Source organism: Stegastes partitus, unplaced genomic scaffold (assembly GCF_000690725.1).
Source record: "Stegastes partitus isolate 25-593 unplaced genomic scaffold, Stegastes_partitus-1.0.2 Scaffold1097, whole genome shotgun sequence".
NCBI lineage: Eukaryota > Metazoa > Chordata > Actinopteri > Pomacentridae > Stegastes > Stegastes partitus.
In genome coordinates this window covers 100738-120445 of record NW_007578828.1, presented here as the reverse complement: position 1 = coordinate 120445, position 19708 = coordinate 100738, and the positions used below count along the sequence as shown (strand labels likewise).

Below are 19708 nucleotides of genomic sequence, written 5' to 3'. Positions count from 1 at the left end.
TTGCTAGATGACGTTTTTGCTCAGACCACCCGGCCACCTCCCACCACCACCACCGAGAGCCCTCCTCCTCCTCCAGAGCCAGAAACCAGACCCGCCAACAGAGGCCCTTCATCGGAGTTTGACCTCAGCGGGAAGAAGCGATTCACAGGTACTCAAAGACTTAAGAAATGCATCCTTGTACGTACTTAATGTGCTCTGTGCAGTCACTCTCCACTATAAACTGTACACATGACCCCTTGTGGAAGAAAAGGTTTTATGTGGTTTTCCACAGCAGGAAGTCGAGGAAGGCACAAAGTGGCACAAGCCTTTACACGAACCACCACCATCAGACCTTTCAGCGCTTCTGTTTTCATAGCGGTGTAGGATTCGATAGTTCGGCCACAACAGCAGCTCAGGCCACGTTTACACATCGCTGGTATTCACAAAAACGCATATATGTTTTCAAAAATAACATTGTTCACACCGGATTGTTTTCAAAGACCCACGTAAACATGTTGTTAAGAGCTGCTATGAGCTGCCAAACCTGTAGGGGGCAGTGTAGCGAGACGCATAAAGCCATGCTAGCCAATCAGAATCCTGGGAAAAAAACATTAAAACTTGCTGTTAGTTCAACGATAATGGCGCGAGGGTCGTTTGTTTGGACTGAATGTGGTGTTAGAGGACAAAACAAGTAAAGTTCTTGAAAACATTGACTGTAAACACGTCAGTCCAAGTATATGGACGTCGCTAAACTGTAAACATGTGACGCTGATGGTGCTTTTGTCGCACTGTGACGTCAAACTCTGTCTCCTCTTGTCCACATGCAAGTTTTCAGATGTGATCGTTTTGGTGACTTGTAGCTTCGTTTACGTGTAAACCAAAGGCTCATTGAAATATCACTGTTGTTGCTAAACGGAGCCTCAGAAAACAGCAAAATGACAACGTGTGATAGTCGCTGTACGTACTTCCAGTTCTGTGGTCACGTAGGACATAGTTGTGTTGAGTTAGCCTATACAGTGAGTTTCATGTTGAAGGTGCTGATGTTGGAGAGAAGATACACAACAAGGAAGTCAAGAGGGTAGAAAAATGACGTTTGTTGTGTTCTTCAAGTTTAGCCGTCCGGCGTCACGATTCTACCGGGCCGCTTCTGGAGTCTTCGTTGAAAGCGCACAAAGACTCAGGCCGCCCTTCAGTGGTCTGCAGTAAAAAAAACTACTTATTACAACTTGCAGCTTTAAGGTTCTAGTCACCACTGTGGTGCTCTATCACGTCTTTCAGTTCGTTTTTTCAGTTTACTGTCCCACGAGCTGTCAACACACTGAAGGCACAGCACCAAACTCAACATAGATCATTTGTTCAACCAGCTTGTAAACGTAACGGGCCGGATATTCACTGTAGGAGTTAGTACACACCCAGAATGGAGCTAAAGTAGGAGAGAACATCAAACTTATATTTGCAATGTGGCCAGAAATATGAGATGTGAGCGTAAGTTTGTCACTTTTTGTGTTTACGGCATGTTTCTGCTCCAAGAGGACAAAAATAATATTAATAGTTTGTTGTAGTCTTTTCCAGAAATCAGCCTGAGATTTCAGGTGCCCACTGTGCCTGACCCGTGTCTATTTAATGGAGGTTTTATTTTTTTTAAAAACCTGCTCCCAGAACTTAAGCCTCTCACAAGGAGCAAGAGTTCATTGGAGCTAATACTGAGGTCACAGATAAATAACATGTTCTACTTTGACCTGCTGTGTGGGAAACCATCCTTCTTCTCATATTTAGCAGGAGTGTTTTTTATTTTGGTTTCCATAAGTTTAGTCAAGGTTTAACAAGAATAACACACTTTATATTTACATGACAAACAGCACATGTCTCCAGCTAAAGAGTGTGGTTGACCTGTTTATTCTCAGCGCTGTAGATAGTGATGGAGGCTCTGGTTCGTTCTGTGGACTGACAATAAATTTGGACCTCTACTGTTGCTTTTTTAGCAATACCTCATAAATACAGTATAGAACTTACTCGCACTGCGTAGTAATGTGCCGCAAAGAAAAAAAATATACAAACACACCTTAATTGGATCACGACAACAGAGTTAACTGAGGACACTTTGTTCAGGGTCTCTAGACGTGATCCTCGTAAACGTGGGCCCCCTGCTCTCTTTTTACTGCCTCTGTATGCTTACGTTGGCCTCTCGTACCGCATCACCTCATACGGCCGCACAAACACACCAGAACACTCACTTGACAGAACCGAAAGCAGGATCTGCGTCGCTCTGACCTTTAATTTGACTGTTTAATGATGTTTCCTTTATGTCACGTTTAGCTAATACCTGTGAACACATGTACGCTGCAGTAACCAGCTTCAGAAATACATCTACAGCATGTTTGTACTCCAAAACACATAAAGCCGTGTGGTTCTCAAACCATAACTCATCACATGGCAGCAAAGGACCATCATATACTTGCATTAAACTCAGAACTCTATTTCTAAGGCTGATATAAAGTGATTTACTGTTGTGCTTCCAAAAAGTTGGCCGACTTGTGAGAGTCAGAATCGGTGCAGTTAAGTCTGAAATAGCCTGACCTTAGTTCCACCGTCAAGCGCCAAGAAAACACCAAATCCTTCAGATCAGCAGGATTTTTGGTTAGACCCTCATTGTCCTGCTTCTTTGTTTAAAAAATGCACTCCCAAGCCGAGATGTGGTTGTTGTTTCGTGCTGGCACAGTGTTCTCAGAGGCTGCCGAGCGCTCCTCGTGGTGACTGAATTGACTTTGACGTGTATAATTGCTGCAGTGCCCCTTTAATTCTGAATGGAGTCGAGGCAGCTCCTTCAGAGCCATGTGGTTATCGTAAAATATTGCACAAATTCTGGGCCAGCCGGAGTCAAGGTTTATCATTCTGGATGTGAATGAGTGAGCCGAGCTCCTATATGAGCCCTGAGTAATGGCTCCGCTTTCACTCATTGACGGATTAAATGCAGCTTGTCGCTGTCATTTTATATTGACCGTCTTCAGAAGCCTTTTTTGAAAAGGGGGAGATTTATGGCCGTGTTTTTATCAGTTCAGCGTCACAGCTATCGGTATCATCTGCTCCCGAAGCAGCGATGAAACGACAGCGCGGTTTGCTCTGGACGCCGTCTATCTCGGTAAACAGCGACTATCTTCTGATTACATTTCTCGCGCAGCCATCTGAAAGCTATTACGCTCCCAAGTTCAAAATGGAAATCGTAAAAGCCAAGGGTGCTGACCTCAGCGGAGAAAGAGGAGTCTGCTGGCTCGATGCGGAGACTTCCTCCTTCCTATTTATTAGCTGAGTATATTTTAGGTCCACTTCAGCAGCCTGCCAGTACACTGACATGCTTTGCGTGAACGGTCTAACAGAGATTTCCTCTTTAGTCTCTTTATCTGTCCAGGCTCGCTTCAGTTTGAATGAACGGAGCCCCAGGCAGACGTGGGACAGAAAATATTAACTAATAATTCTCAGCAGTTGCGTGGATCCTGCTCTACAGTCAGTTCCAGATGGATGGAGTTTGTCACATCGGACAAGCAAATGAGCACCAGATTATTTGGACGATTAAAATGCAAATTTATGCCTTACTAGACTGATATTAGAAGTGACACTATGTGAACTGTCCCGATGCTTTTTCCCAGTGACATTTGATCCACGTCAGGCTCACACACGCCAGCTTTCGTCAGTGTTTTTGGATCTGGGCTTTCGACAAGCCAGACGAAGACAGCGTGTCTCATAGGGAGGTACTTTAAGCATTTTAAAATGAACACATGACCGAGGCAAAACATCTGGATCCTCCACGTGCGTGAGCCTGCAGAGATCCTGGACATGTGGATGCTTTACAGAAATACAGCCTTACAAGCACCCTGTGAATAGTCCGACGCATAAATCTGCTCGCCCTGACATCAAATCATGTATTTTAGTTTATGAATGCGCAGCACAAAGGTCACGTGCCTGCACATATATACCTACAGTAGCTTGTAACACCTTAAACCCACACAGCCCACCGGACCGCGGGCTGATGTGTGAGATACTGACATGTGTTAGACTCTTGGCATTCACAGAGCGACGATCATCTGGGGAGGTGGGAGCGACTCCAGGCTCCAGCAGTTCCCTCCAAATCCCAGTCAGACTAGGAATTGTGGGAGATCTGAAGTATTCGCAGCTGTAGGCCCGGCTCGCATTTCCACAGTCACTGGAAGCAAACAAATAAAATAATAATAATAATGAGAGTGGAAGAGAAAAAGGGAAAGTTTGGTGACGGTGACATGAGCGATAACTTCTGAGTCCCGTATTAAATATGATAACCAAGAAAGTGAAGATTATGTATAGCAATAACATTTTACCATCAGAGAAAGATGAATATTTTATTTTTTGTTTTAAATTGCCTTTATTAACCCTGTTCAGGACTTTCATGTTGCCACACGTAGAAGGTCTAAGTTGGTTCCAAATGAATATATATATATATATATATATGTATAGTGCCTGTCACCTAAACCAAATGTGCTGCGGTCCAAAAGACCCCAAATGTCCTGAACAAGAAACATCTCACTCAAAAGTGCATAATTAGATTGAAAACCTGATGTTTTATCATCTTTTCCAGCTCCTTATGTGAACTACATCCAGAAGGATCCGGGCGCTCCTTGCTCTCTGACAGAGGCTCTGGACTACCTTCAGGTCGACGTCCTGGAAAACCTGATAGAGAAGGACAGCATGGCAGCCAATCAGAAGCAGCCTCCCAAAAACAAGCCTCATAACCTCACGGTGGTCGCCATGGAGGGCTGCCACTCCTTCATCATCCTGGACTGGGCCCAGCCCCTGAAGGACGACATGGTGTCCGGTAAGAAGTTCTGCTTCTCCAGAACTTAAACAATTCACTAATGTACAGTTATTATAAATAACATACATCCTCAATGTAGCGTTAAAGTGACTTCTAGCACCAATTTGCTGCACCTGTGTTGCATTAGGTGAGTCACTTTAATACTTATGCAATCACTTGTTTCACTTTTTATACTTTTAATTATCTGACTTTACTTTGTAGAAATCTGTTTTCACTTTACATGAAAAAGGAGCTTTTTTTTTTCTTTTTGTAAATTCTTGTCATAAAAGCCAAATTATATTGACCATGATTTAATGTTGAAAAGTAATAAAAGCAGAAGACTTCCAACAGGGGTGAATGCTTTTTATAGGCACTGTACAAAGTGCTGAGCATGCCAAACATCTCAGTGACTTGGCAGGTCACAGGAAGCCGAACGAACTCGGGCCACAGAGTCCACAGTCACACGATCAGCACCAGATCCAACCTTTGCTTTATTTGTTGTGTCCTAAATCTGAGAATGTGAATTCTTCAGTGATTTGTCCTGACAGCTCAACAGTGAAATACTATTAGGAGGAAGATTAAAGGTGAGTTCATTAGATACCTGACAATGAAATAAGTTCCAGTTAAGCCACTTTTAAAGCAAAATGCCAAAACTTTCTCTGGTCGAGGTTCCTTTTGGTTTTGTTTTTAACTTGGTTTTATATTTGCAACTGAACAAGATTGTTGGTGGGACAAATCAAAGCGTTTAAAGACATCATCTTGGGCTTGATNGCTTGGTAATCCAAGCTAGTTTGATCATTTCCCAGCAAAAATATCATTAAAGTCTGTCTGTGTTTTACTTCTATAGAATGCAAATTAATTCTATTTTTAGTGCTATTATTAAAAAGACCGGCGCGTAAATAACAATAATTCGTTCTTATTAATGTTCGCTCTTTTAGTTCTTTCCTAACACCACTGACTCTATACAGGGACACACAGGAGAGAGACTTTGTTCTGTCATCAGGTGGTCGTCTGGTGTGTTATCAGAGAACAGCAGACCATATGTGCAGTCTGACAAATTAGATTGATCACAAGTCTGATATTGAACATTGATCAGCTGTTTCTGATTCAACTGTAGGTCGTTGTATGGAGACATATTTTCCAAAGACAGTGTGCCAGCCGGTATTACCGTATTATATGTAAGAAGTGTGAACAGCCAGATGTGTTACCGGAAGTTAAGCAATAATGTGTCCATTAAAGAGCTTGTTCACATTAAAGCTATAAAAGCTTGGGTTTATTTCTCACCTGTGAATGATACCTTTCAGCATGTTAATTCTTCAGCAGCCACATTCAGGGCATCCTTTTTTAAAACGTGTGCTGAAACATGTTGTAGTGTGAGACTCAAACAGGAGGTTGTTCTGGGACTCTGTGTTTGCGAACACATAGCATTATATGAACAAGATTAGATCAGATTAACTGAACAACTTCATCTGTTTCCCGCCCTAAATCCTCCCTTGATCGGGCAGATTTATTGACGCAGCAACTTTCCTCCAGAAGGCGAGTCGAAGTGCTTTGTGTAGCACATAACAACAAGGCATTCAGACCGCTTTAAGAGAAACTTACAGGAAATGCTTTGGATTTAGTCGTATGCACGAAGCCTTCTGGAAAGTTTAGAGCGTTTCATCTCCATAGAGCCGTAACACTTTCAGCACTTCTATATTCTCACCTTCCTCTACGTTGATGACATTTCTATGCAGATGATGCATACTTCACCGCTCCAGATTGATGCCTCTCTTCCTCTGTTCCTCCGTGCTCCACAGGTGGAGAACCGATCTGGATCCCGTTCACCTTCAAGTACAACTCAGCCCACAGCAGCTGTAAGGGCAGCCAGTACGTCAAGCGGACGTGGTACAGGAAGTTTGTGGGAGTGGTTCTGTGTAATTCCCTACGATACAAGATCTTCATGGGAGACGGGCTGAGAGGTAATGTACCGCGTGAAACCAAAAAAGCAAGACAAAAGCCCTTAAAGGTTCCACATTGTGCCTGTTTGCTGCAAATGAATTAGGACTCACATGTCCAGACAATCTGTTTTCCAGCTCAGAAAAAACTGTAAAGATGGTTCAGCAGTCTTATACCCCTGGTACTACAGCTGTTTCAACCCTGTTCAGGACTTGTTGCCCTACGTAGAAGGTCTTTATTGGGGTCCATTGGAAAATATCTGTTGGTGTTCATTATAGACTTTTACATGATGTTAAATAAATTATCTGATAAGTTTAAAGTTTAACTTTTGGTTCCAAATTAATGACAAATGTCCCTCTTTTTATATTTTGAAAAAAATCTTCAAAGATAAAAAACAAAACAATACCTGTCACCTGAACCAAATGGCCCGGGGTCCACAAGTCCTGAATAGAATGAAATGGGCTATTTTGCTCTCCAAACCAGTAAGCTGCTGCCGTTGTCCTCTGGAAGGCAGCATCCTGCATTAGTGCTTAATAATCATAAATCGAGACTGTTTACATCTTCAGGATTTACATCAGAGCCTCCTCCACCCCTGCACTGGCTTTTTGGGGAAATAATAAACCGTAAATAACTGAACGTTTCCTGATAATGACGCCCGTGTTCCCCCACAGAGCCTTTCTACAGTATAGGAGATACGCTCGGCCAGGGAGAGGACCACTGCCAGTTCGTGGACTCCTACAGGGATGGAAGGACGGGCCCGGCCTACCTCTCCAACAATCTGCCCTCAGCACAAGGTAAGCAAGAACAGACTGTCCACATGGCACATTTGTTGTCAGGACTAACGTATTATCATTTTTTTCGGGCTCTCTGGCTCTGCAGCGGACCACCTGCGTTGATTTTTATCTCTGCATTGAATACAGATGCAGAATCATGTTTAAATGAATACTTGTTAAAGGGATTTGCATGTTTCAGGTCAAATCCCACATGGTTCTCATTAGCCCAAAACATTTTCCTAATTATACCATAACGTCTTCGATTACGGCTCTAACTTCCTGGCATTTACTGGTTTCAGGTCATATTAGTGCATAATGAGAGTACATCAGACCTGATTTGTCTGTGTTTAGCTTCCTGTCAACAAATCCGATGGGAAAAGGGCGTTAATCTGTCTGTCTGGGCTGTCAGACTTCTCTGCGCTGGTCACGGTGGTCCAACCCGCTGGTTCCTACCGAATATATGGTTTGATTGGTGTTAAAGGTTCAGTAGAACAGCTGGATGCCGTAGTTTTCATCAAACACAAGCAGGAGTGCATTTGTTGGGGAATTATGTCCATTAAACGCTCGTGCTGTAAGTTTTTATGGCTGCAGGATGAATACACTGAGCTTCATTACTACATTTTCTAAGTGTCTCCTAAGTGTTAGTAAGGTTCACGGTTACGTCATCTTTATTTTACTGTCATGTGTCCTGATCCTTTTCTTTTTTTGAGATACATGTGTTTTTATGCACCAGTTTGTTTTTGTTTTGCAGTTTGTATATGAGCTAAGCTAAAAGCTAAGTGGGAATCCTCCAAGTTCTGAAAGAAAGAGTTCAGATTATGTAATATTGTTGTTCCTACTTTGGTTTTAGTCTTGGCTGAGGTTGAAAGATTAAAAAAATGGGAAAAAAGGTGATGAATTTATTTTGAAAACAGACTTATGATGCACATGAAGCATGCGAGTTAATGAGAAAAGCTGCTTTTATCTTTCATGCTTGTCCATTACATCATAAAACATCATCTCACTGTGGATCTGGTTTAACAGCAACCAGCTGTTTATCTCGATGCATCTCAGCAGTCAACCGTGGCGGATAAAGGAACACATTAATTTGCCCTTTTGTGGATTTTTTTTGGTTCAAACTTTGCTCTATATTCATGTGAAAATGTGGCTTTTTTCGTTGCAGGATTTTATCGCGCCTACAGACAGGAGCCGGTTTCGTTCGGAGTCATCGGCCGACGCACGTCCCATCCGTTCGTGGGCTGGTATGAATGCGGGGTGCCCATCCCCGGGAAGTGGTAACACAGGAGGAGACGTCGTTACCGAGGGCAACTGTTCTGCATCCTGCTGCAGGCTCCCACCATCGCTGGTCTTGCCCTTAAAGACAGACTTTTGCCGGCCGCCGCCACAAAGAGACACCACTACGACTTTATTACAGCTTCACAGAGAAAGAGAATATAGTACTTTTAAACTATTCAATGTATATCATTACAATGCACTTTTTATATAAAGCAGTCTGTATATGAGGGAAAAAGAAGCATGTGTGCTCTTGCTTAGTTTAACTCTTGTCTCGACGTGTCCTTGTGCTATTCCCACGTATCCCAGAGACAGGTCCTTATCCAGTGTTATTTATCTCATCAGTAATGCACACACACACACGGTCACACCAGCGACAACGGACCAAAGAACAAGCTGCAAAGCAAACTGTAGGAACGAGCACTTGAGGTGTGTATAGGTTTGTTCATTTTTCAATCGTGACGTTTGTATTTCATCATTCAGCGGCTTCTGACAGCTACTTCCTGTTTGTTTATTTGTGCTCTTAAACCATCATACTGTTTGTTTTTTTGTTGTTTTGTTTTGTTTTGTTTTTGTTTTTTACACCCTTTTTGGTATTCGCCAGAATTCATTAAAGTTACTGTGTAAGTTTTGTATGTATACGGACAAAGAATAAAAGACCAAATATTTGCTCAGGAACTGTGGGAGATTGAATAAAGGTGCTATGGAAACCACAGCGATCCAGAAACATGAATCATATCGTATTTTCCTCGGCTGCCACATTCTTTTCGAGCAAAAGCTTCCACACGTGATCCAGATCTACTTAATCAACCTAATGGAAGATCTGAGCAGCAGACGACGTTTGGCTGAGCCAGTTGGAAGCTCCGGCTGTTATGATCTGATGAAACGTCAAAAACAACAGATTGTGAGCAGAGACAGGTGAGAGACAGAAAAACTGAGAAAATACCAGTTTACTGGCAAAGACAGGCTGAGCTATCAGACACCCCGGCCGTAAATATCCAGGTTGGTTTAGTGATTTATTATTATGGCGGTTTGACGTGGAATCAGTTGTGTATTGAAATTCTTTTATTCCAGTACGTTATAATTAAAAATATACCTCAAACTAAGAACAGTTTATTGTAATTGTACTTTAGGGGTTAATTTTGTGCAATTTTACATTCAAATATTTACTTTTTGCTCCATTACATTTACCAGACAACTANCAGTGGTGACTAAACGTCCAGATCAACCGTCTGAACCCGAAGCAGCTCCTGGTTGTTTTTGCTCCGGTCACATTGTTCACTTCAGTCTAAAGTCCTGAACCCCCTTTACAAAAAATACAACCTGAATCAACAACATTTGTGCCTAAAGGTGATGCAAACATAAAAGAATTGCTCCACAAACAATATTTTACTGTTTAAAACCTCTACAAGGCATTTTTCACACGACTCACTGTGCTCAGTGTATCTGCTCCTCTGTACTGTTTCTGAGCCACGCTCTGTTTGCTCCCTCATGGTTTTTACTTTCCTCTCTGCTCGGTGTAAACACAGCCTGCAGTTCAGTCAAACAGTCGCAGCGTTTTCACCAAATGACTCGTCCCAGCTGATTGTTGGTCAGCTTCGGGTTCACAGGGCGCAGAACGTCTTGTTTTTTTACACAATCTGTTGCAGCTGGCTTATTTTGGATGAATTTTGAAATGAGACGTAGCATAAAGTGATTGTGATGAATTATCACAATTCTAAGTTTTTTGGGGGTTATTTTTTCCAGATGGAACTGAATGTCCCACGTAATTAGTTCAAGAACCCTTGGAAAGCTGAAAATCTAACGATTTTCTGTGTTTTTACAGTTTCTGGCTCTGATAAATGATGTCATTTTGGCATTTTTTTAAAGCGAATGTGCCTTTTTAAACCCATTTTGTGGTTCAGAGAGCTATCAGCTGTCTGTCGCTGTGCAGTGAAGGCGTGAATGAGAGCGTGGCGTTGGACACAGCCCAGCTTTCTCTATGCAGATGGAGGTTAGTTCACATAACGTGCACTTCTTTACTTTCTAAGAGGAATACAAACAACACAGTGAGTCTCCCCAGTGGTTGAATGTTGTGATAGATTTTGCACACTGTACATAAGCGGTGGGCCTTTTAAAGGAAAGCAGAGGAGCACAGAAGCTGAAGGAACATCTGTTATGAGCGTCCTTCACTGTCGGTGAAGCTGCCCATCCATAGCTTATATTTCCTCACAAAGAATCAAGGAGAATTACAGTTTCCGTTCAACTTTAAAGCTTCACAGCTTTCATCGACTCCTGATCTGTGGTGGTTCAGCAGATACCTTGAACATGTCACCAGCATCCCTCTGGACTCGCGTTTTAAGAACTCGCTCTGGCAGTTTATTGTGAATAAATCATGAACTGCCCCGAATGCCGCATGGACCTGGGCATCGCTCAGCTCCTGCTGATTCTCAGGGAAAACCAACATTTCTCTGACCTGGAAGGAAAAAAAATAAATAAAAAAGGACAGAGAAGAGAGTGAAGATAAGAACACACTATATGAGACATGGTGGACTATCAGAAGCAGCCGTCTGGCCAGCTGAGAAGCTTCTTGTTTTCTTTGGCCGGCAAACACAAGCTCCTGGTCGTAGTGCCGACGGGATCCTGCTCTGATGTATAAACCAGATAGATGGTCTGTGCTGTCACTGCTGTTTTCTTCCTCCTTGACTTTCCATCTGTGCTCCTCGGTGTTTTCTCTCTGCTCCTGACACTCCCTGTGTTACTTTAATGCAGCTCATAGTTCATTTGTCTGGACGTTTTTGGCGCCTGCTGATTACTTTCTGCCGTTTGTGTGACTTTAAGAATTACTTTGACTGACATCATTTTTCTCCCTGTCGACACGTCCTGTGCAAAAAAACAAAAATAAAATTCAGCGATGAACTGATCCTGGTAACGAGCTGTGTTGAGAAGGTTTCAGAATGGACGAGGTCACTGATGACCGGTCACCCTGGTAAACATGTACTGTGACTAGTTTAACTGGTGCAGTGCTGAGTTAAGGGGATTGTTGAGCATTATTGCATCTATCTTGGCCACAATAATTATTTTTTATGACAGGATTCACAAATTGAGACGTGGTTTTGCAAACAGCATCTGTTACAGACAGCTAGATTTGTTTTTATTAATAAATAAATGAAGATTAATCATAGATATGAAGCAGCTCACTGACAGGGATTATGCAAAACATGGACTTAATGAACTCTTGAACACAAATAATGAACATAGGAGGGACTGTTTATGTGACTGATTACAACTACAATGTTTAACTTGTACATGTTGGAGCCCCCGTCTGATTTCTGAAGGAAAATCTTATCATTTCCAGCAGTGGAGCGTGTCCTTATCCGACACTACGGCTGTCTCAGGTTGTTTATATCAGTGTACATTGATTTGATCGGCAGACAAAAGGCTGTGAAGTTTCAAACAAGAGAACCAGAAACAACTCTCAAAATCCGCCAAACAAATGGAGTCTGTCTGGACGTAGAGACAGATAAGCAAACCTGACCTTCATGGTGTTGCACTCAAATCTGTCCCAAAGGCTTCACTGACCCGCGTTGTCTGGAAATATGCTAAAAGAAAGCATTCCTTCCTGGTGAAAAAATGAAAGAGCAACAGCGTAAATGTTTAAATGTTTGATTTAATTCCTGCCTCTGCGCTGTAGAACTCCACTGTTGTCCAGAAACTATTAAAAACACATCTCAGTGAAACACAAGCAGCCACGCTGGGTGACATGTTTCACACTTTAACACGTCGACTTTCCAAAAAAACTGATTTCCAGAGACTGTGGAGCTGTTTCCAAGTAAACTACAGTGCCCATATTTTTCATTATGAAAAAGCGTGTTAGAGAAAATCACCAACATTATCCGTTAGTGTTTCAACCGTGTCGCATTTCAGAAACTGACACTGAGACAGATCATGTAGAAGTGTGCAGCAAATATAAAATATCTAGAAAAGTGTTTGTTTCTAAGAAATTATGAACGTTGAGCTGCACAGACTTCTCAAACAGATAAATGTGAAATTTCCTGAAGCTTGGACCAATATAAGATCTATACTGTAGATCCAGAACACATTATCTGGGCCACATATGCAGGTATAGCTCCACACATGCAGAACCAATCACAACGCACTGTTTTAGTTATTAGGGCGTGTTTGCACAACCGTGCCTTACGACTTATGGGTCACGGCTTTTAAAACAAGCAGATGGAAACAGCTGTTAGCGTGCGGTTTTGTGAGTTTTCACCTGAAACCAGCTCCTGCTCGCGTTCACCGTGATGCATCGAGGAGCTTTTCCTTAAAGCTTCTGAGCGAAACATACACATCATTCAGCGAGGATTATAACTGTTGGTTTTGGCTCAGAGGACCGCCTTCCAGGGAAGCATTCGAGAAATTCGTAGCAGGGAAAGATACTCGAGCAGATGGCAAATATAAGAGGCTGCTGCTTTACTGAAACCCAGCTTAACTATGCAAAATGGAGAAAGAATGAAAACCCCAGAAGAAAAAAAACAAAGTAGGTAGTATGTCCCGTCCCTCCAGTCAGCAGCCAGCTGTGTTGGTGCAGATCCAGTTAAAACAGAGAGTCTAACTCAAAAGTCCAATAGAAACAGTTTGCAGCTTGATGTGCGGCTGAGCTGGTCTCCATAGTTCTGAAGTGAGTGATCGAGTACTGTATGACCTCAGGTTACTTACTGGATTCTGAGGATTAGTCTGCGTGACTGAAGAGAAGAAGAAGAAAGCAGACGGAGAGGCAGGCAGGTTGGAGGCCAGTCAGCATGAGCTGCACAAAATGCCAGAATCACAATTTTTCTTACAGTCAAACGTATGGGAGACCACCTACGGTCACAAGGTAGCTGGAACAACAGAATAAAAGCTGGTGCTTCGTAAATCATCAGTCAGAAGTCACGTTAGTCCGAGTCTGACGAAGTAATAAAACCTTTCTGAGGCTACGTTATAGATAGAAACTGTAAATTTGAAGCAGCCAGGTGGATTAAGTTCATCTCCGCAAGGTTGACTCTTGGACGTTACTGTTTCCAAACCAAGAAATGATCCAGTATTACACTTTGACTTTAGACAGTGTCCGGCTGCCAGGTTCCACTCTGAGCTGCAGCAGTCTGCTTCTGGTGCTAGCGTTAAAATTACCACATAAACAGAGAGGCGCTATTGATTTTCTCATCGGACTATATAAATATAGTCCTCACAACTGTTCCTTTAAAGTAGGCAGAAATCTGGAAGAGAATAAAAATGTGAATTTCTGGCCTCCTGTCTGTCCCACGTCCCTCCAGACCAGCGGCGCCATTTGCAGGCTTTTTAGAAAATAGTCGAGCTAAATGTTAAAGGTTGTCCATCTAACCCACAGCAACATCCTGCTGCGCCTCTAGATGTTGTTGCTCGCTCTGTCTCACCTGCTCTGGGGGAACAGAAATGAAACCTCCCATTACAGGCTGGATTTTCAACATACAGTCTGATGTAAGGTGATGGACAATCCCACCTGTCCCAGCTTTAAAGCTCGACCTCAGACCAATGTCATGTTTCACTTCATCTTGTTTCTGCTTCTGCAACAGTGAATCTGATTTTCTTTCTTGCTGTGACTAACCATGTATTCTGTATTGTTCCCTGCAGGCTACATGGTCCACAGCGCTTCATACGATGATGTCCTGAACAACAGGTGGTCCTCCAGAGCCTCCAGCGGGACCCACCTTCCCGTGGAGAACCTCAAACCCAACTCCAGGTAACAGGTTTTATTGTGTTTGTTGATACGTTGCATGCTTGGCAGAAGATTAGTGCATCCAGAACACTTTCAGGTGCAGCCGTTTATCATCTCACACACGGGAGTCATTAAAGGGAATTCACCAACAAAGATTTGCTCGGCTGTGAGATAACTTACTCTGACTTTTTAGTGACTGAATGCACATCTTGGCTGCGTGTTTGTGTGTGATTTCCTGTGTGTATACATGATGGGATGTGGCCAGATGTGATATCAAACCAGAGTTAGACGCTATAATACAGAGAAAATCCTCAGAGTGGATCAGTTTGTCTAAATGGAGGCAGGTTAGGAACCGGGTCTGAATCTACAGCGACATGCTGTAGAACTCCACTGAGACCTTAGAAAACTCAGCGGAACGTAAACACTGCACACATTACCTGAAACGTACATAAAGACACGGCCGTCTCCGTCTGTTTCGGTTATTGAAGCGTGTTTCCACAATCATATCTAATGAGACACGGGTCACGGTTCTGAAAACAAATTCATGGAAACATGGACCCAGGAGAGGAAGAGGGGGGCGTTCTCGATTCCTTTTTAATCCTCTGGCACTTTTATGGGTTTTCTGCTTAAGAAAGTAAACACTTTAATTACATTTTGATTATTTTTCTCCATTTGTTCATCAACTTCATTGAAACTAGAGATCTGATGCACAGCCTGTGTGTATTTATTTACTTATCTGATGCAAGGTAAGCCCTCTAAATTATTGATTCACATAAACATGGTGATTAGGCATTTTAATGTGCAAGAAAGCTGAATAAATGGCAGACGCGAAGGCAAAACATCACTTAAGTCCTCAGTGGAAACAACACATGGTTTTTGTATTGTCTGGGTGAGGCGAGCTGGGGGAGTGGACCACACATCGTCAAACGCTTCACACTCAGTCAACAATGTGCTCAATAATAATCATTTAAAAACACATTTGTGTACCTTTTTAAATTAATAGAATTTGGATGCTGTCTCAGAAATCTGGTTCTGGTTGTTTCCCATGTGGCACACCAAGTAAAGTTACATTTATAGATCGTTTTAAGCAAACTAACTGACTTTATACGCCGCAAAGCTTGCAGTTTCAGACGCGTATCAGGAACAGAGGCGTCCCGTCGGCCCGTGTTGTTGTATATGTGCAACATCTTGGACTTCAACAAACCAAACACCTGCTGCTGAACACAAACACTGCAGTCGTGTGTGAGGGTGAAGTTTTCCATGAGTCTACAAAGAGGGTTTCCCTCCCTGGCAACCAGTTCGTATCCAAGATCATGGGATGGTTTATGGGACAGTGTTGGCATTTCCCATGCTGGAGGCTCCTTCTGGGCGCCAGAACCACTGAGCTGGAGTACCAGTACCTCCACCAGTATGTGCACACACGTGGAAAGTTTCCTTGCATCCACAAGTCCTCCTTTTCAAACTCTGAGGGATGTACTTTCTGTGGATATTCTACTAAAGCTGGCTTTTTACATCACATCTCTCAGACTGTGAATGACTTTTACTGAAAGTAGACTCAAAACTTGAACATCAGTAAACTTTTAATTTCTGAGCTCAATAGAGACGTCAAGAATTGTTTTATCTGCAAGTAAGAATTCACTTGAAGCCATTTTTCATGCAGAAATGACAAACGCTCAGATGTGAGCATCGTCTGAGCAGTAAACTGATTGTCTGATGACTTTATTCTGATCAACAAGACAAGACTGTTGATGACTCCAGGAAGCTGTGATGGGCATTCTTTATTGTTCTGAAGTGTTTTATAGATCAATTAACAGAGAAAACAATTAGATTATTTGTCGATGATAAAAGCCCTCTGAGCTCTAAGCTTTCACCTCGTTGTCTTTAAACCATCTCAGTGTAGCTTTAGCTTTAGCTTTAGCTTTAGCTTCAGCTGCTTGCTTTTGGTCTTCGTCTTGCTGGTAAACAAACCATCTCTGAAGTGGCAGTTTTCTTGCAGCTGCATCAGGTTGTCCTCCATGAGCTCCCTGCACTTCTCAGCATTAACCCTTTATATTTACGAGCCTTCCAGGGCTTTCGAGGAGCTTCCTCACATCATGATAATGCCGCTGCCATGCTTCACGGTGGGGATGGTGTGTTTGTGATGGTGTGCGGTGTTCAGTATCCACTGAACACAGTGTCTGATCTGATGGCTGATGAGCTGAAGTTCGGTCTCATCAGACCAAAAAACTTTCTTCTAGTTGACTTCAGAGTCGCTCACATGTCTTCTGTCTTTTAGATTCATGAACCTTTTCAACCGCAGCTTTCTCTTCACCTCTCGCCTACAAAACTGACTGGTGATGAACAGACAACAGTTAGTCTCTGTAAGTCTCCTCAATCTCAGCAGCTGATGCTTGCACCTCCTTCAGAGGAGTCATAGGAGTCTTGGTGGCCTCCTTCACTAGTCTCCTTCTCGTACCTCCTTCAGAGGAGTCATAGGAGTCTTGGTGGCCTCCCTCACTGGTCTCCTTCTAGTACCTCCTTCAGAGGAGACATAGGAGTCTTGGTGGCCTCCCTCACTGGTCTCCTTCTTGCACAGTTCCTCAGTTTTTGAGGACGTCCTGTTCTAAGCAGATGAATACATGTGCCGTATTTGTTAATGAGGAATATTTAGTGACTGGGAAGTTTTCTTGTGTCTGTCCCCTGACTTGTGCTTTTTAATAACCTCCTCATGAAGCAGAAGTGTTCAGTAGCCGGGAGTACTACCACACCAGTGACTGGACCTTCAGGTGTTTTACTGGTGTTTTTGGACTACAGTCACTTAAGACACCTTCACTGCACTCACATGAACTCCATTTCACTAACTGTGTGACTTCTTGCACCGATCCAAATGCCCACGATTTGATATTGAGAAGATATTAAACTTCTTCAGAGAGGTGAACACTGTTGTACAGAACCGGCCTGTTTATAACCCACTTGTGCAGGTTTACTGGTTTTTGAGGTTCAGCTGTCGTGTATGACTAAATTTGCTTCGATGCTGTTCAAAGCTGTGCCTCCATCAAAGCTCCCAGATGTCTGTGTTGAAATGTTCATGCAGCTAACTTGTCGTGAGGTAACGTTTTGCACTTTATCCTCTGTTTTTATAATCTCGCTCGCATTTTCTTTTTTTTCTACCTTCTCCAGTTTCTTCATCAGTTTCGTCTTTCATTACATCACCTCTCTGCAGCTGCGTTGGTTTCTTCTCTCTCTCTCGTCTCTGGTGACATATTTTGGTCAGCGTCATCACGTGGCCGCGCTGATTGGATCCAGGCCTCGTGGCTGTATGTGGTGAAAGCTTTTGGCTCGAAGTCGACGGACCGTGAACTTACTGTATGTGACCTTGCAGAGTGGAAGAAAGCTCAGACGCACACATCAGTCATCTGCAGTGGAAAAAGTTTGCAAACTCTTGAAGTTGTCACCGGTGTTGTTTTTAATGTGATAGGATTTGATAATTCCTCCGCCACCTGGAAACAAAGTGAGCTCACTGCACGACTTTGTTTTGCTCTTTGGCAAGAAAGCTGGTAACTTATAAAAGCTCTGGGTGAGAAATTTCTCTCCCTTTGAACCACCCACGCTCTCCTTCTCTATCAGCGTTCATTTATTTCTGTACTTCACTTTTTCCACGTCGCCTCCTTCACTCATTGTCGTTCATTCTTCTAGTCTTATCTGTTCATCTCCACCTTTCTAGTCCACCTTTTCTTCTCCACTCCTCTGCTCTCTTCACCAGGAGCCAGAAGGCCATTTTTTTGTGCTGCTCTCACTTTGGACTCGTGTAAATAGGACTACTCTTAAATCAGGCGGACTGAAGCGCGCCAAGTCATCTGCTGCACTCGTTATCATTCTCCTGCCTTTAGCCGGTCACAACAAAACTGGCAAAGTGACACTTAAACTGCTCAATTTCTCACTGACTCTTTGCATCGTGGTCTGTTTTCATGCAGGTACTACTTCAAGGTGCAGGCCAAGAATGTGTTTGGTTTGGGACCGGTCAGCGACACGCTCACCTACGTGACTGAATCAGGTACGCACGCCGTCCACACCTGTAAACACTGAGATTCCCACTTGATTAGAGTTCAAACCTCAGGCAAATACATTTTTCTTTCTTACAAAAATGTGTGCAACGTCCAAACGCTTAAAAACGCCACGGTTGTATGCATTTTATTGCAGCGCATGATATTCACATAGACAGCGAAGCAGACTACCAGATGGACGCTGCACTACGCTCTCTATTCGTCTTTCATTCGCATATTTAGGTCAATGCATTAAACTGTCTTTTCCATTCCTCCGGTGAAATGTTCACATTCTTTCTTTCAGATGATCCTCTTCTCATTGAAAGACCACCCGGTAAGTCTGCACGCCGACAACACGTCTCTAAGTTCAGGTCAACTCGCTGAGCTTTTAGGGGGAGGAGCCATTTTTCTTTTAACTCNAGATCCAGATAGAGCGGCACCACTGAGCCTTGCTGCTAATTTGTCCTAGTGGTCACTTGTGGTATTGCAACAAAAAATTCTAAAGCATTTTCCCCATCGAGACACATCTTTAATATTATGAATATTTAATCCACTTAAGATAATTTTGTTTTGTTTTTTGAACATCAGTTCAATATAAATATGGAATATGTGTGTGCAGTGGTCAAAACAACACAGAAGGAAACCAAAAAGTTACAAAAAAAAAAGGAAGAAAGAAAAAAGTCATGTTGGTTTCCAGCAGATAGTGGACTTTACGAGCTCCAGACATATTTATAGGCAAATCACTAACAATTTATTATCCTTCCAAAACACAATTTACAGCTCAGTGCAGCAGCTACAGCCGCACACTTTGTCATTTTCATTACTAGATACTTCTGAAGAAAGCAATCTGTCTTCTTCACGGCTTTGAACCTCATGAGAAGGAAAATGCAGCAGAGAAGAAGAATTGACACCTCAAATCTGCTGAAAATGATTCTTTTTTTTGGTCTTTTTGTTTATTTTAAATCAATTTGCGGTAATTTAATGTGTATTCGTAGCAGTTGTTCAGCGCTTCATTGTTTGCACATAAAGCCTGAACGTCACATCGTAGTGGCCATAATAAGACATTAGGACTCGTGAATAGCGTTCAAAAGAAGCCGTAAATACAAATTAAGAAAGAAGTATTTTGTAAGAGAGCCTGGTTGTGCCGACATAAGCAAGCAAACTGTTGTTTAAAGTGAATAAAACGCTT

At 42.7% G+C, this 19708-nt stretch overlaps 1 protein-coding gene across 3 annotated transcripts in view; it reads left to right on the top strand.

Moving 5' to 3' along the window:
* Positions 1-18910, top strand: part of fndc1 (fibronectin type III domain containing 1) — a 41603-nt gene extending 22693 nt beyond the window's left edge. For all 3 annotated transcript variants that reach the window (XM_008296051.1, XM_008296052.1, XM_008296050.1), the window contains 5 exons: positions 8-148; positions 4586-4822; positions 14413-14521; positions 18451-18530; positions 18824-18910. In XM_008296051.1, coding sequence (XP_008294273.1) covers positions 8-148; positions 4586-4822; positions 14413-14521; positions 18451-18530; positions 18824-18903 — 647 coding nt within the window. In that variant the 3' untranslated portion in view covers positions 18904-18910. The remainder of the gene's footprint in view (positions 1-7; positions 149-4585; positions 4823-14412; positions 14522-18450; positions 18531-18823) is intronic.
* The last annotated feature ends 798 nt before the right edge of the window (positions 18911-19708 follow it).